Genomic DNA, 15,330 nt, shown 5'->3' on the forward strand with positions numbered 1-15,330 from the left:
ATCCTGTACCAAGGAGGAGCGTAGTGGATCCAAAAACATGGTGCAAAGGTTGGGCAATCAGTAATAAATGACCAAAGAGGCTGAACAAAATCACAGTGTGCGAGTGTCCAGCCTCTAAGTCCTGGATGGAGTAAGATTTGTGTAAAGTACTTCTTAATAAAACGAAAGTATTTATAATCATGAGGCAGCTGACAGGATGTCGAAGGTCTAAATACAGGCACCGGAATCCCGGCCCAGTCGGGACATCCGGCTCCAGAATACCGACCATCAGCATCCTGAAGGTAAGTATCGGGGGTTAGGCACTAAGAGGGGAGGGTCAGATTGAGTGTGCGGGTTGGGGTTTAGGTTCAGACGCTAGGGGGGCAGGTTAGGGTTAGGCACCCGGAATGGAGGGTTAGCGTTATTAATACCCAGGTTTAACTCATACCCAACCCCATAAAGTCAGCCTAGACTCTTATCAGATGATAGATTAAAGTGCTGAAAGGAAAGTGTGGTCATGGCTGTGTGCGGTTCCCTTCCTAGAGGAGAAAGCAGCGACTGTATGTAAGTGTGTACAACAGAGCGGAGCCTACCTGGATTTCCTGGTTGTGTTTCCAGCAGTGTACGGAGGACATGGGAATAGAATAAAACAGACAATTAGTATAATATAACAGCGTCTCATATAACGGCCCGCGCTTGTGGGGCCTTATTCAGAGATGGGCGCTAATGCATTCGCAGCTGCTTTTTTGCACTGAAAGCAGCAGCAAAAATATGCCAACGTTTCCAAAGCTTACCCGGGCATAAGGGCGCCTATTGCTGCTTTCTTATACACCTGTCCGACACCACGCACCGCAGCGTAAACATCGACGCAGCTCGGGCAGCAATGCAGCAAATCAGACCTGTGTTATACACTCCCAGGAGACCGCGTTTAAACGGTCAGACACGCCTACGTTTGCCTAGACAACCCCCCGTTACCTCCCCCAAACGCTGACTACCTGTCACTCACTTTGCGATTGTCAGTAATTGACAGTAATGGAGGGCGAGCGCATCCGCTAACTACATCCGGGAGAAAACCGAACGATCGGCCATACATCTACACTAGCGCAGCTTTCCTTTCACAAGGGCAATATATGGCTTTACATGGCAAAAGCTTAATGTGGGCTCATTCACCTACACCCAACAATACATTAGCCTTAAATTCAGGCATTACATGAGATACAAATTTGTGTTAGCGCCCCTGAGTATTAGAGAAAACGTCGGCGCAGGACACAGCCGCGCTCATGAAACCCTTCCCTGGCTCTTGGAGCTGGCGGCAGAGGGCCGAGAGCCCAGCGATACTGATCACAGCCGTACCTGGATTTCCGGGATGCAGATTGGGAAGGTGAAACGGAGGCAGATGAGGAATGCGAGGAAGCCGATCGGGATCCCGATCTGGACCTGGAACTAGAACCACTGTAGCTGCTGCCGCTGATGCTGCCACTTACAGTCCTCCTAATTGGCCAAGCAGAAACAACCGTTCAGGCCATTTGGAGGTCAGGTAAAATCGAGATTTTCACACCGGTCCCGGCTAACGTACCTCCTTGGCGGCGCTTTCCTCTTCGTCTCTTTCGCTCTTCCGATTCTATTCTCTACAGTCTTTGCAGGTTCTGGAGCGGCCTTTGGAGGTTTCACCGTTGGGGCCGGCGCTGCCGGGGGTGGCGGCTTCTTCACATTTGGTTTATCTCTGAACATAAAACGGGGCCGAGTATTAGATACATTTAGTACATTATTGTATATAGCTCAGACAATTATACATGTCACATGATCCCCAAGAATAATGGCGATTACCATCCAGGTTTGGATCCTGAACGCAGCGCAGATTAAGATCTCATCTGCAAACATCTCTGTGTCGAGGATTGTCAGAGCACTTAACCACTGAGCACTCTCCAGCAATTATCGCAGTATCACGGACAGTCATAGTGTACAGGATACGTTGAATATGTTGGCGGACGGGATCCCGGGCATTGATATCCTGACGCCGGAATCCCGACGCCCCGCATAATGCCGCCGACTATATCACGAAGAGTATCAGGATACAGACCCCCACCATCCCGAAGGTAGGAAGATGGGTTAGTATGATACTTAGCCCGGAGATGGGGGGCGTTAGGTTTAGGCTTCCCTGGGGGGATGTTAGGGTTAGGCACCCCCCCCCGGGGAGGGTTAGGCTACGGGGAGGATAAGGGTTAGGAACCATCTGGGGGAGATTAGGGTTAGGTACCCCACGGGGAGGATTAGGAACCATCTGGGGGAGATTAGGGTTAGGCACCCCACGGGGAGGATTAGGGTTAGGTACCCCACGGGGAGGATTAGGGTTAGGAACCATCTGGGGGAGATTAGGGTTAGGCACCCCACGGGGAGGATTAGGGTTAGGTACCCCACGGGGAGGATTAGGTTTAGGAACCATCTGGGGGAGATTAGGGTTAGGAACCATCTGGGGGAGATTAGGGTTAGGAACCATCTGGGGGAGATTAGGGTTAGGAACCATCTGGGGGAGATTAGGGTTAGGAACCATCTGGGGGAGGATTAGGGTTAGGCACCCCACGTGGGAGGATTCGGGTTAGGCACCCCACAGGGAGGATTCGGGTTAGGCACCCCACGGGGAGGATTCGGGTTAGGCACCCCACGGGGAGGATTCAGGTTAGGCACCCCATGTGGAGGATTAGAGTTAGGAACCATCTGGGAGAGATTAGGGTTAGGCACCCCACGGGGAGGATTCAGGTTAGGCTACGGGGAGTGGGGGGGGGGGGTTAGAGTTAGGCACCATCGAGGGGAGTTTAGGGTTAGGCAACCCACGGGGATAGTTAAGGGTGCAGTTAAAGGGGGGTTAGGCACCACCAAGGGAGGGTTGGGGGGTTGGAGGGGGGAGGGTTAGGGTACACACCGCCCCTGGGTTTCACTCCATCGGGCTTCCGCCGTCGGCATATCATACCCAACACGTAGTGTACCCACCACCTCTGTGCCTACACTCTGACCTGAATAATGTCACACTAGGCCATATCTCCAAGCTATTGTATTGTTATCATATCTTCAGGACTATCACAACTGAATAAAGACAAACTAGAGGGGCCCGGGAGAGGTACGAGGAAGAGAAGTCAAATAATGACAACTCTACGGAATATCCACACCAGCCAAACGTATCGGGAAAAATGAAGAGCTAGTTCCCTTTTAAACTGACTTCTCATGTCTCTCCCGAAGTCTGGACGACCCTAATGGGGTGACTCGACTCGCAACAATGTGCGGTTGTGATGTGAGGCGGCGCACATCGCTCACAACTATTGCACTACTCCTCTGCTCATTTTCCTGTGCAAAATAAGCGCCGTGGCGGTCGCGGCATGCCACTGTTACTAGCGTTCACAACACGTACAGTAGAAGACTCATTGAGACGCCGGTCATGTACGATGGCACACAAGCAATGAAAACAAGTGGCACAAGGTAATACTCACCCTTTGGCAGATACAGTGACAGGTTCCCCTTTGCTCTTAGCGGAGGTTTTGTGCGGAGATGGCGCTGGCGACGGAGATGGCGAGGAGGAAAATGATCTAGACCTGAAGGTAGAGAGTCACAAAACAGTCACCGGGAAGCTCTCTGTATTGCACCGTGGGGACAACTGATTAACGTCTAAATAGTAAATGTATGGAAATCGCCAGTAAACCGGCACACTTATAGGAGGGAATCCACGTAGCCGTGGGGTTTACCCGTGGCCACCAATAAAATTAGGGGGGGCGGGGGGGGTTCCGGTGAAGTAATTCAGGTGTCAACACGCAGAAAGCCACCGGTTCCGAGTAAACTGTGGAACCTATGGGTTTCCCCGTCCGTGAAACCCTCAATGGTGCCTTTTCCTCACAGCTGTAGGAGCTGCTAGGAAAAGGCACCATTGGGGGTTTCACGGATGGGGAAACCCATAGGTTCCACAGTTTACTCGGGACCGGTGGCTTTCTGCGTGTTAACCCCTGATATACTGCACCGGAAAATAGCTATTTCATTGACTGCATTTCCCTGCGCGGCACGGGTAATTAGTGGCGGGGGTTTTATTGGATTCCCCCCAGAGTATCCAGCAGACCGCATGATGCCCGGACAAAATATGGCTGCATGTGGTCTGACTATACCATTTTATAGGCTGTAATTAGCTTTTACCCACCATATGTACCTAGATAGTGCATGACTCCTGAATATATTACGTCAGGTGTAATCTATGCACAAAATGCATTAAGATGTTGGGTCACCCATTGTAATGCCTACCTCTCTCTAACACCAGCCTGTGTAGTAAACTGGCGCAATAAACAGGGATCGCTGTACACACAGACGCCTAATCTACAGCAGCAGTTACGACATTGGGATATAAACTTTCCCACTAAGCTGGCTGTATTCCACCCTTCCCCTCCCCCAAAAACACAAAATAAAATATATTTTTTAAATAAATATTGGGGTATAAAAAAAAAAAAAAAAAAATGATAATGTGATCTATAACTATAAATAGCGGTTTGTCATTCGCAAGGATTTTATATCCTATATATTGCGCAAAACTGGCTGTCACATATAAGACCTTTTGCAATAATATTTCTGAACGTCATCAACTGAAGATAAAATAGGAGAGTAATGCTCTAATGCTGCTTCACCTTCCTCCTTGTTCCCCCCTCTCAATGCTGTAGCCGACGTGCTGAAAACATGACACTACGGATGTTGGTAAACATTTTATAATGACGCCGACAGAACGTGATTTCAACACCTGCAAATTGTTAGTTTCCACCAACTAGAAATACAGGTTTCATCTACAATGTTTCCACTTTCAATGTGAATTGTTAGATTAGATTTACTCTGTGCTTTGTGTGTGCGCGTGTTGTACGTGCGTGTTGTACGTGTGTAAATATGAAGTAGGAACAGACCTGGACCGGCTTCCGGAGAACGAACTATGTCGAGAGGACCGGCTGGAGAACGAGCTGTACGAGGACGATCTAGAGCGCGAAGATCCGGAACCGGAGTAGGAAGAGGACCTGGAGGAGGATCTTAAATACAGGACAGGGCAGAAAACAGTATTAATGTGATGGGACAAAAGACTAAGCAGGGAATGGTAAATGAAAGAATACTTTTGGATGAAAGGAAGAACATTTATGAAAAATACGTAGAAGATAAATGGAAAGTCTCCTAAATGAACTAAGCATATAAAACCGTCCTGTTTTAACATTAAGTGACCGTAAATGTCTGGTTGCTATAGGTTACAGCAGCTTTTCATGCACCAGTTTCCACAAATTATTGCCCCAAGGGTTCAGTTCTACACTAAACAAATACATTTTCCATTCTGGCAGCCAAAGACCCACTTGGTATATTATATATATATATCTATATCTCTATATCTCTATCAAGGTGTAACACTAATAGGATAAGAGACAGTAATTGTAAATTCATGGAAGCTGCTGTTCAGCACTCTGCCCTAGGTGGCCGGGTCACTTACACTCGTATAGTGGTACCCATTGGTGCCGTCGGAGGATGAGCGAGCGCACTGGCCAAACACTGGCATAATCTGACCACAGATGGTCAATATGCTTGATATGGCCCTGCCCAGATCCGCCTTATTCCAGATCCGCACATGGCAACCGCCCAATACGGTCTGTCTATCCGAGCACGTGCCCATCTCACAGTACCAGACCCCTGAGGATTCCGTTTTCTCCTCCTTTTACTTTAGGGCCTATCGGGAGATTTCAGGAGCAGATCGGATGTGCTATGAAAGTTACGTCGGTGACAGGGGGGCAGCACTTACCTGGAGGAGTTAGATGCTGAGTCGGACGACTCCGTGGCATGGCGTCTCCTGCGTCCTCGGCTGGGGGAGGTAGAGAGGCCAAGTTTCTTTTTTGGGGACTTTGATCGACGCCAGGGATCCTTCCACTCATCAGCCCTTTTAACCTGCGTAGGTCCCCCCGCTGTAGGAGTGGCAGGAACGGCAGCAGCAGCAGCGGAATTAGCAGATGACGGGGGCACAGCAGGGGTGTCTTTCTTCGTAGCATCGTTGGGGCGGCTGCACAAAAAGGAAAGAAAAGAGGAGTATGATCCGACGCTCCCAGTCTCAGTACATCTCATACCGTGCATCTGACCAATAAACTTCAATCCCTAAAAATGTGTTTTCATATCTTTCAAAGCTGTGAATTGCTCACTGCTATTGTCATATTCCTATGAAGATCCAGCCCACAGATTGAGTCACTGACCAGACAAGTGAATGTGATGAGCTGCTGCAGTTATAACAGTCCATGCAGTTTCCAGCATCATGCTTGGAGTACACATTACAATTATATTATTATTACTATTATTAGACTTTATTTATAGCGCGCCACGTAGTCCACAGCGCCGTACAGAGGGCACACAATAAAACAGTACAAAATGGAAGCAAGGGATGCAGGAGAAAGTAGACCTGTACCCACTAGTGCAGCCACAACTAACACGTTTAGAGTGGTGCATGGGGGCAGCGAGCCCAAGGAGGTGTGATGCGTAGCTGGTCGGAGCGGTCGGTAGTGAAAACAGGAGGGAGGAGGAGCCTGCTCATAAGAGCTTACAATCTAAAGGAATTGGGGGGGGGGGGGGTGATGGCGGGCACAGGGAGTGAGCCAGTATAAGGGAAGCTGTGGGTAGGAAGTGAGGGTGGGAGAGATGGAGGAGTCAGGGGGGTGGGGGCGGCTATGTGGTGACAGGGAGAGGTGGTGGACAGATATGCTTGTACGAGCTGGTGGGGTTTAGGCGCTCGTATGAAGCTATGCAGGCAGGGGGATAGTCAGAGAACGAGGGAGATTGTTCCAGGCATAGGGGGCAGCACAGGAGAAATCTTGGATTGGGGAGCGAGAGGTGGTAACCAGAGTTTAGGAAAGGCGACGGTCATTGGCCAACCGCAGTGGGCAGGAGGGAGTATGTAGACAGAGGAGGTTGGAGATGTAGGGAGCAGTGAAGTTGGAGTGTGTTCTGTAGGGCAGGGGTGCCAGCGCAGGGCAGATGTGGAGTGGCGGGAGAGGAAGAGAAGTCTATCTGCAGCGTTGGGTACAGATACTATTTGACTTCTACATGAAAACTTCAATGTGTCAAAAAAAAAAAAAAAAAATCTCAAATGTTAAGGATATGGAACCACAAATATGATGGGCGAATGTTTATGCACACAGGGCCCGATTCAGAGATGTATGCAATGCCGATATTTACACATATGAGCGATTATCGGGTAACTGTGCATGCGTCACGGCTGGACCGAGCATGCGGAATGGTACCCTCTAGCAATGCTGCTCGCAGTCAGGATTTCATTGCAAAGTGATTGACAGTCAGTGACTGCTTGGCGACGGTTACGGGGGCGTGGTGGCAAAATTGCAGACCGTTTTCGGGACATGTCTCAGCCAACAACTGTGAGCGACCATAGGCCTACTCAGATTGGCGATTACCCAATGATCTGCGACGGCGGCTGGGCGTATGTGTACGCAGTTGCTAGGATTTGCGATGGCCCCGGTGGGGGTCTCAACATATTTTCAGCGACAACAGCATTAGTATATTTCCTACACCAGCTGCATGCAGGATCGCACCTGCGATTGCATTAGTGTACAGATCGGAACAGGCCCATACTAAATAAAGGCATCATATAATATACACAATGGAAGAGTATAAAAGAGACCCAGGTGCAAAGGGTTAAATACTGCAAGCATGTGCCCGGTCACAGCATGCACTAACAATATGCCGTCACTATATTTACTCCACCTTAGTGAAAATAGCAATAGGAACCAACCAGTGACAGCACTGAGACTGCAGCCTATCCAGTCACTAGGAACCAGTGACAGCACTGAGACTGCAGCCTATCCAGTCACTAGGAACCAACCAGTGACAGCACTGAGACTGCAGCCTATCTAGTCACTAGAAACCAATGATATCACTAAGAATGCAGCCTATACAGTCACTAGGAACCAGTGACATCACTAAGAATGCAGCCTATCCAGTCACTAGGAACCAGTGACATCACTGAGACTGCAGCCTATCCAGTCACTAGGAACCAGTGACATCACTGAGACTGCAGCCTAACCATTCACTAGGAATCAGTGGCATCACTGAGACTGCAGCCTATCCAGTCACTAGGAGCCAGTGACATCACTGAGACTGCAGCCTATCCAGTCACTAGGAACCAGTGACATCACAGAGACCACATAAAATATCTGCCCAGGGTAGAAAGCTTCCTTAGACCCATAATGCAATTTGAATGGAATCCTCATATACTAGCTGAAATGGACTAAACACAGTCTAAGTATTCAGTGTTCTCATTAGGTAGGATACATACATTATTTTGTCAGTCGTTATGTGGAAACGAGAATGACAAGGCTGTAATGCTACTTAGTGAATTTTAGCTGCTTGGGCATTATAGCGGTAAACATGCTGGTAAAGTGGCATGTTTAAAGTTATAAAGCCAACAAGGATAAAATGCTTTAAGTAGCGTTAAAACCTTTTTCGGGATACTGGCGCAGGCACTCTCGTCTCAACGCAGCCGCTCAGCATGGTGACCACCTACAAAGTGACTACATACCTATTACTGAGAGAACCGTACATCGTGGCAGGGGTGTTGATATATTATTTTGTACTAGTATAAAATCCTAATAAATGAACTATTTATTACAGGTAACCACGCATCTGATAAACAAAAGTAGGAGACTGTTAATAAATAACATTTTTACATCTGGAGAGTTTATTAGTAATTGGGAAAAGGGAAAGAGTGAGGCGGTCCAGCTCCGAGCTTATCACACAGAGGAATTTACTCCTCAGAGGAAGTGAGATTTCCCGGGGACAGTGTGACACAAGACTCCTCTATTGTTCTACATGTGTTTAGTGCCCACTCTGGCTGTGAGTAACAAGTGCTCTCCAGGCCTTCTCCTATGATGACAGCTGGCAGCGTGTGGTTACCTCATGTGTATAATGCAATCACACAAGGTGATCGCAGTCACTGACTAATGTCACACTGAACTACAGGTCATGCAATGCTTAGGAAGCCGAAGTCTACACACACCTGTAACATTGCATATGCACATTACTCAGCTGATAACCAGATAGCAGATCTACTGTATAGACACGGTTTAACTCTCCCACAACTTATAAGGGAGAAAAGCAATGTACAAGACGCTTGGTCAGTCTAATGCCTTTTAAAACTGCATAATAAAAAAGAATGGTTAAAAAAAAACCATGATGACAATTATTGGATAAAACAGGACAAAGCACTGGGGACAGCGGTGTACATGGAATTGTAGAGGAGACATTTGGGGGGGGGGGGGGGGGTTTGCAAACCTTGTAAAGAGGACGTGGTGTGGTTTTCTATAGCAACCAATCAGCTACAAGGTAGCATTTATCCAGCACATTCTATAAAATGATAGCTAAACACGGATTGGTTGCTATATAAATAACTGGTAATAAATATTTAGTAGGTTTAATACATCTCCCCAAGGAGCCGCTACGACAGTCGTCAGATGGCCGCACAAAAGGAGCCAATTATCCGGCATGCTGGATCCCGAAGGATTTCTATGGTCGGATTCGCCATACGCGAATTGGCTCGTTCTCTGGCACGCCGATGATGCAGAGGTGGCGGCCAGTGGTACGCGAGTTCAGTCATTTCAGCCTGAGAGCTGCCATGATGCTCCCTGTCATAGTTGTGCGCTATATAACTGAAGCCCCCACCTTCCTCACTGGCTGACAGTGGCGGGAAGATGTATGGACACAAACAACAGTCATTTCCTTGTGAGAAGAGCTCATTTACGGAGGAAACGACTGTCAATCATTTACTGCATACGCACTTCTGCGACTATAAGGCCCAGGGGCAGCAATTGTTATCTCCAGGAGTTTCTCAAAAAATTGCAGAGTAGTCAGAAGTTCAGCTACAAACTCCATATGTTGACGTTTATGCATCTGGCGCTGTATAAGAAAACAACAGCTAATGCCCTCATTACACAGACGTCCACACGTCAAAGATTAAAGCAAGCTTCTAATTAACCAGAATCAAAGGGAAAGATTACAGAGTACCCTCGGGCCTATCTTTATGACTTAATGGCCAATCACTGATAATTCTATGTACAGTGTGGACTCAAATCTCAATATCAGGCTGAAGCCGTGCAAATGCTGCAACCCTGCCAGGGTGATGCCAGACGTCTCCTAGACCAGGGGTAGGCAGCCAAATCCTAGCATGCCCACAGTTTTATCATCAAAAGAAGGAGTAGTAAGGGGGTTCCCAGCACTTCTCCAACCTTTGGTCTCAAGATATGTTGGTTATTTTACCCCCACAACCCCCCCCCCCACAAAAAAACAAAAAAAAAACAGGAAAACAAATATAATTTACACTGTGTGAGCCCAAAAACTTACACACAATATGATATGTGCTCAGCGATTCTTGAATGTAATATTGCACCACTAACCGCTGGTGATTGCAGATAGGTGCTGCTCAGGATACTCAGTAAGGGTTACAGAAGCGTCTACTGTCGCGTATGGCGAATCCGACCATAGAAATCCTTCGGGATCCAACTCGCCCTCTATAAATGCGATATTCGCCTTGGACATTCATTTATAATCCCGATGTCCATTGGTTTAAAAGTAATGGAATAAAGTCCAGAGCTTTAGCACAAGTGTGGCAGGGCATGCTGGGAGGTGTAGTTCCACAGCCGCTCCAGTGCCACAGGGTGCCTACCCCTGCCCTAGGCCATGCTTCTGCTACAATGTCAAACATGGCGGTTATAAAACCTCAGCAGTTCCATGACCACATAAGTTCAAATTCAAAAGCCAGACTGAATTGTGGGAACCGTGGAATATGTGGTCTGGTAAATCAGAGCTGTGGAATATGTGGTATGGTGAATCAGAATATGTGGTCTGGAGAATCAGAGCCGTGGGATACATGGTCTGGTGAAACAGAATATGTGGTATGGTGAATCAGAGCCGTGGAATATATGGTCTGGTGAAACAGAATACGTGGTATGGTGAATCAGTGCCATGGAATATGTGGTATGGTGCATCAGAATACTATATCTGGTGAATCAGAGAGTGTTGGAATACGTGGTCTGGTGAAACAGAATATGTGGCATGGTGAATCAGAGCCATGGAATATGTGGTCTGGTGAATCAGAGCCATGGAATATGTGGTCTGGTGAATCGGAGTGGTGGAATATGTGGTCTGGAGAATCAGAGTGGTGGAATATGTGGCATGGTGAATCAGAGCCATGGAATATGTGGTCTGGTGAATCGGAGTGGTGGAATATGTGGTCTGGAGAATCAGAGTGGTGGAATATGTGGTCTGGTGAATCAGAGGGGTGGAATATGTGGTCTGGTGAATCAGAGTGGTGGAATATGTGGTCTGGTGAATCAGAGTGGTGGAATACGTGGTCTGGTGAATCAGAGTGGTGGAATACGTGGTCTGGTGAATCAGTGTGGTGGAATATGTGGTCTGGTGAATCAGAGTGGTGGAATACGTGGTCTGGTGAATCAGAGTGGTGGAATATGTGGTCTGGTGAATCAGAGTAGTGGAATATAAGGTCTGGTGACATCACAGTAGAATCGTTAAAAAGATTTGATGCCAGTATCTGTACTAGCAATCGGCCATTAATTTTTTGGTTGTGCAGTTAATGAAGTTACGGTTGGTATTAAACTTATTGGAAAAGAACATTGTTTTGGTTCTGTTTTTGGAGATTAAGAGCTCCGGTCAGGTTTTATTCATCACTAAGTTTGGAAGTTTCCAGATCACTACGTTGGTACCCTCCATTGATACATTTCTGCATCATGGTATCTATTCCACGGTCTGCAATTGCATCGTCAGAAGTAATTCTCCTTATTCGCATGAATTGGGAGTACAGTAACCCCCTTTTCAGAGCTGTAGGGTGATGACTTTTGGGCATGTAGTAGGGTGTTACAGTCGGTTTGTTGTATTTTTTTAAAATTATCTATATTTTTCTCTTGATGATCTTTGTTATTATCGCTATCCGTCTATTATGGGTATTTTTATCACCTTTACTGGAATCCGTACAACAGGGTACGTGCTATTTCAATATGACAGTATTACCTATGCTTCAACTATGTTTACAGCCTTGCCCAGCATGACCACTAGGTGAGCCGTGACTGGCCACACAGTGAGAGGTCCGGCGGCATTACCCAGCGGGTGAAGTCATCACGTGGGTGCCGTGCTGCGCAACGGACGCACACTGATGATGTCATACCCTCGGCTCCCAGCGTGACACATGGGGAAGAAGCACCTATCTATAGAGATATGCAAGTTTTGTATATTTGTGTGTTCTTGATACAAGTCTAAGGGACAAACGTTGAACAGAACGTGCCTCAGTTGTCAGAGTGGATTCATTGTTTTGAGACCTGTGAGTGCCGGCTTCTATTCATTACTGCATTTGGGTTGTTACACAAAACTTCCAGGAGTGGACCGTTTCAGTGGGGTACCGCGTCCTGCCCTATTTCTAAAGGGCAGAAAGCACCCTACCCTCTGGCGCAGCACCCCGCTGAAACAGCCTGCGGGTTCTGTCCCCTTCTGCAGGCAGCAGTGTCCCACCGCCGGTGAATTCACAGTGACCGCAGCATTTGGGGGCATGTACGTAAGTGCCGGGCAGACTCCCAAGAGTGATGAAAAGGGGACGTACCATAAAGACTTGTCCCCTTTTCCTTGGCCACACCTCCTTTTCGGGCGCACTCAGAAGTGCCCTTTCTTTAAGTCCGGTGCCCTGTCTGGCGCAAGACCTAGAGTGAACACTACAGGAGGGCACCTGGGTAAGCAAATTATTATTAGTGGAGTACCGGGATCATTTGCTATTTATATATATACACAGCCATGGCAAAAGTTTTGAGAATGACACAAGTATTAGTTTTCACAAATGGGGAACAAAACATCAATATTTTGGGTCCATGGCCAGGAAACTCCCCAGACCTTAATCCCATTGAGAACTTGTGATCAATCCTCAAGAGGCGGGTGGTCAAAGACCCACAAATTCTGACAAACTCCAAGCATTGATTAGGCAAGAATGGGCGGCCATCAGTCAGTATGTGGCCCAGAAGGTGAGTGACAGCATGCCAGGGCGAACTGCAGAGGTCTTGAAAAAGAAGATTCAACACTGCAAATATTGTCTCATGGCATAAACTTAATGTAATTGTCAATAAAAGCCTCTGACACTTATGAAATGCTGTAATGTTACCTCAGTATACCATAGTAACATCTGACACTTATGTAATGCTGTAATGTTACCTCAGTATACCATAGTAACATCTGACACTTATGTAATGCTGTAATGTTACTTCAGTATACCATAGTAACATCTGACACTTATGTAATGCTGTCTCAGTATACTATAGTAACCTCTGACACTTATGAAATGCTGTCTCAGTATACTATAGTAACCTCTGACACTTATGAAATGCTGTAATGTTACTTCAGTATACCATAGTAACATCTGACACTTATGTAATGCTGTAATGTTACCTCAGTATACCATAGTAACATCTGACACTTATGTAATGCTGTAATGTTACCTCAGTATACCATAGTAACATCTGACACTTATGTAATGCTGTAATGTTACCTCAGTATACCATAGTAACATCTGACACTTATGTAATGCTGTAATGTTACCTCAGTATACCATAGTAACATCTGACACTTATGTAATGCTGTAATGTGACCTTAGTATACCATAGTAACATCTGACACTTATGTAATGCTGTAATGTTACCTCAGTATACCATAGTAACATCTGACACTTATGTAATGCTGTAATGTGACCTTAGTATACCATAGTAACATCTGACACTTATGTAATGCTGTAATGTTACCTCAGTATACCATAGTAACATCTGACACTTATGTAATGCTACCTCAGTATACCATAGTAACATCTGACACTTATGTAATGCTGTAATGTGACCTTAGTATACCATAGTAACATCTGACACTTATGTAATGCTGTAATGTTACCTCAGTATACCATAGTAACATCTGACACTTATGTAATGCTACCTCAGTATACCATAGTAACATCTGACACTTATGTAATGCTGTAATGTTACCTCAGTATACCATAGTAACATCTGACATATGGGTCTAACAACACTGAAGCAGCAAACTTTGTGATACCAGTTCTTGTGTCATTCTCTCAGTTTGTAGCGTACAAATAACCCGTTATAAAAGGTATAAGTGTACCTTCATCCTTAGTGAAACTATACACGTTAGGCATGAACTTGTTGGAACGGTTAAACTTTTCCCCCTTTCATTTATTGGCGTGTAACTTTTTCACAGAAGACATTTTTGGCTGGATTTATTCTGGACTTCTCAGTAAGGCATTTTATATCATCTGCAGAGCTGTCTCCTGCCATTGCCCTGGAATACAATACAGCTGTGCTATGTGCAATGACCCCATGCTGTACGCGGGTGACGCCTGATGGTCGCATACACACAGATACACAAGACGGGGTGCGGCACCGGCTTTATTTTAACTTTGCAGAATACACAAAAAAGCCAAGCAGCAGAAATAGAAGCTGGTGGGAAGAAAGGGGGCGTTTCATCAGCATCATTATATCTTGTGCAATGTATATTCCAAAGCCTGGGAGACGCTTTAGAACCCCTCTGCGCTTCCGTCATGCGTTACGCTGACACCTGCTCTATATAACGGAGCATGTAGCGACTTAGAGGCACTCTCATCCAGATATTGTATTTGTTTATTTGTGCCTAGCACAGGGGAACGCAGATTGTAGATCGCTTATACTGTCTGGGTATAAGCTGTGAGCAAACTTAGGGGTACCTAATGGCATCCCCATTATTTGCTGGACCTCTGGCTGGCCACGTCTCGGTTGTGACTTCATCAATGCATACTGACCGTACTTCTCTACATACAACGGACCTATAATCCTTTACAAACACCTAGAAGAACAATCCGTGATGTAACTGGGAAGAGACCTAACGCTTCCAAGATAAAACCACATGCAAAAATAGAGCACATGCCATCTGGCCTAGGCTTCCCCGCTACACGAATGGAAACCAGGGCTTCCACCAGCAGTTACTTTGCATAGAATACCACTTGGTATCATAGACAATTAAGTCACCCAGCTGAAGCGACACTACTGTTCTCTATATTTAGGAAGTTCACGTCTAACCAGGAAATGCAGTGTAGCTGATGCTTTGCTCATAACCCACAGCCGGCTCCCGGACCAGTTACGTAACCCCACACTCCCTGCTTTGTATTTGCATAGAGACCTGCCACTGGTCATCCTGTGTGTGCTGGAGCCTGTGCCAGCAGTGACATCACACTGGGCTGGAGATCATGAATTTCCAGTGTTACATGTGGCCGGCAGA

The 15,330-nt window shown here is 46.6% G+C and overlaps 1 protein-coding gene across 1 annotated transcript in view; it reads right to left on the minus strand.

The window, feature by feature from the left end:
- ZC3H18 (zinc finger CCCH-type containing 18) overlaps nucleotides 1-15,330 on the minus strand; it is a 177,613-nt gene that overhangs the window by 10,620 nt on the left and 151,663 nt on the right. Inside the window, exons 10-15 of the mRNA XM_088448005.1 lie at nucleotides 5,774-6,028; nucleotides 4,902-5,021; nucleotides 3,462-3,563; nucleotides 1,556-1,702; nucleotides 1,333-1,470; nucleotides 573-581 (exon numbers count right to left, since the gene is read on the minus strand). Coding sequence (XP_088304131.1) covers nucleotides 573-581; nucleotides 1,333-1,470; nucleotides 1,556-1,702; nucleotides 3,462-3,563; nucleotides 4,902-5,021; nucleotides 5,774-6,028 — 771 coding nt within the window. The remainder of the gene's footprint in view (nucleotides 1-572; nucleotides 582-1,332; nucleotides 1,471-1,555; nucleotides 1,703-3,461; nucleotides 3,564-4,901; nucleotides 5,022-5,773; nucleotides 6,029-15,330) is intronic.

Source organism: Taudactylus pleione, unplaced genomic scaffold, assembly GCF_031769625.1.
Source record: "Taudactylus pleione unplaced genomic scaffold, aTauple2 ptg000447l, whole genome shotgun sequence".
Lineage (NCBI taxonomy): Eukaryota > Metazoa > Chordata > Amphibia > Anura > Myobatrachidae > Taudactylus > Taudactylus pleione.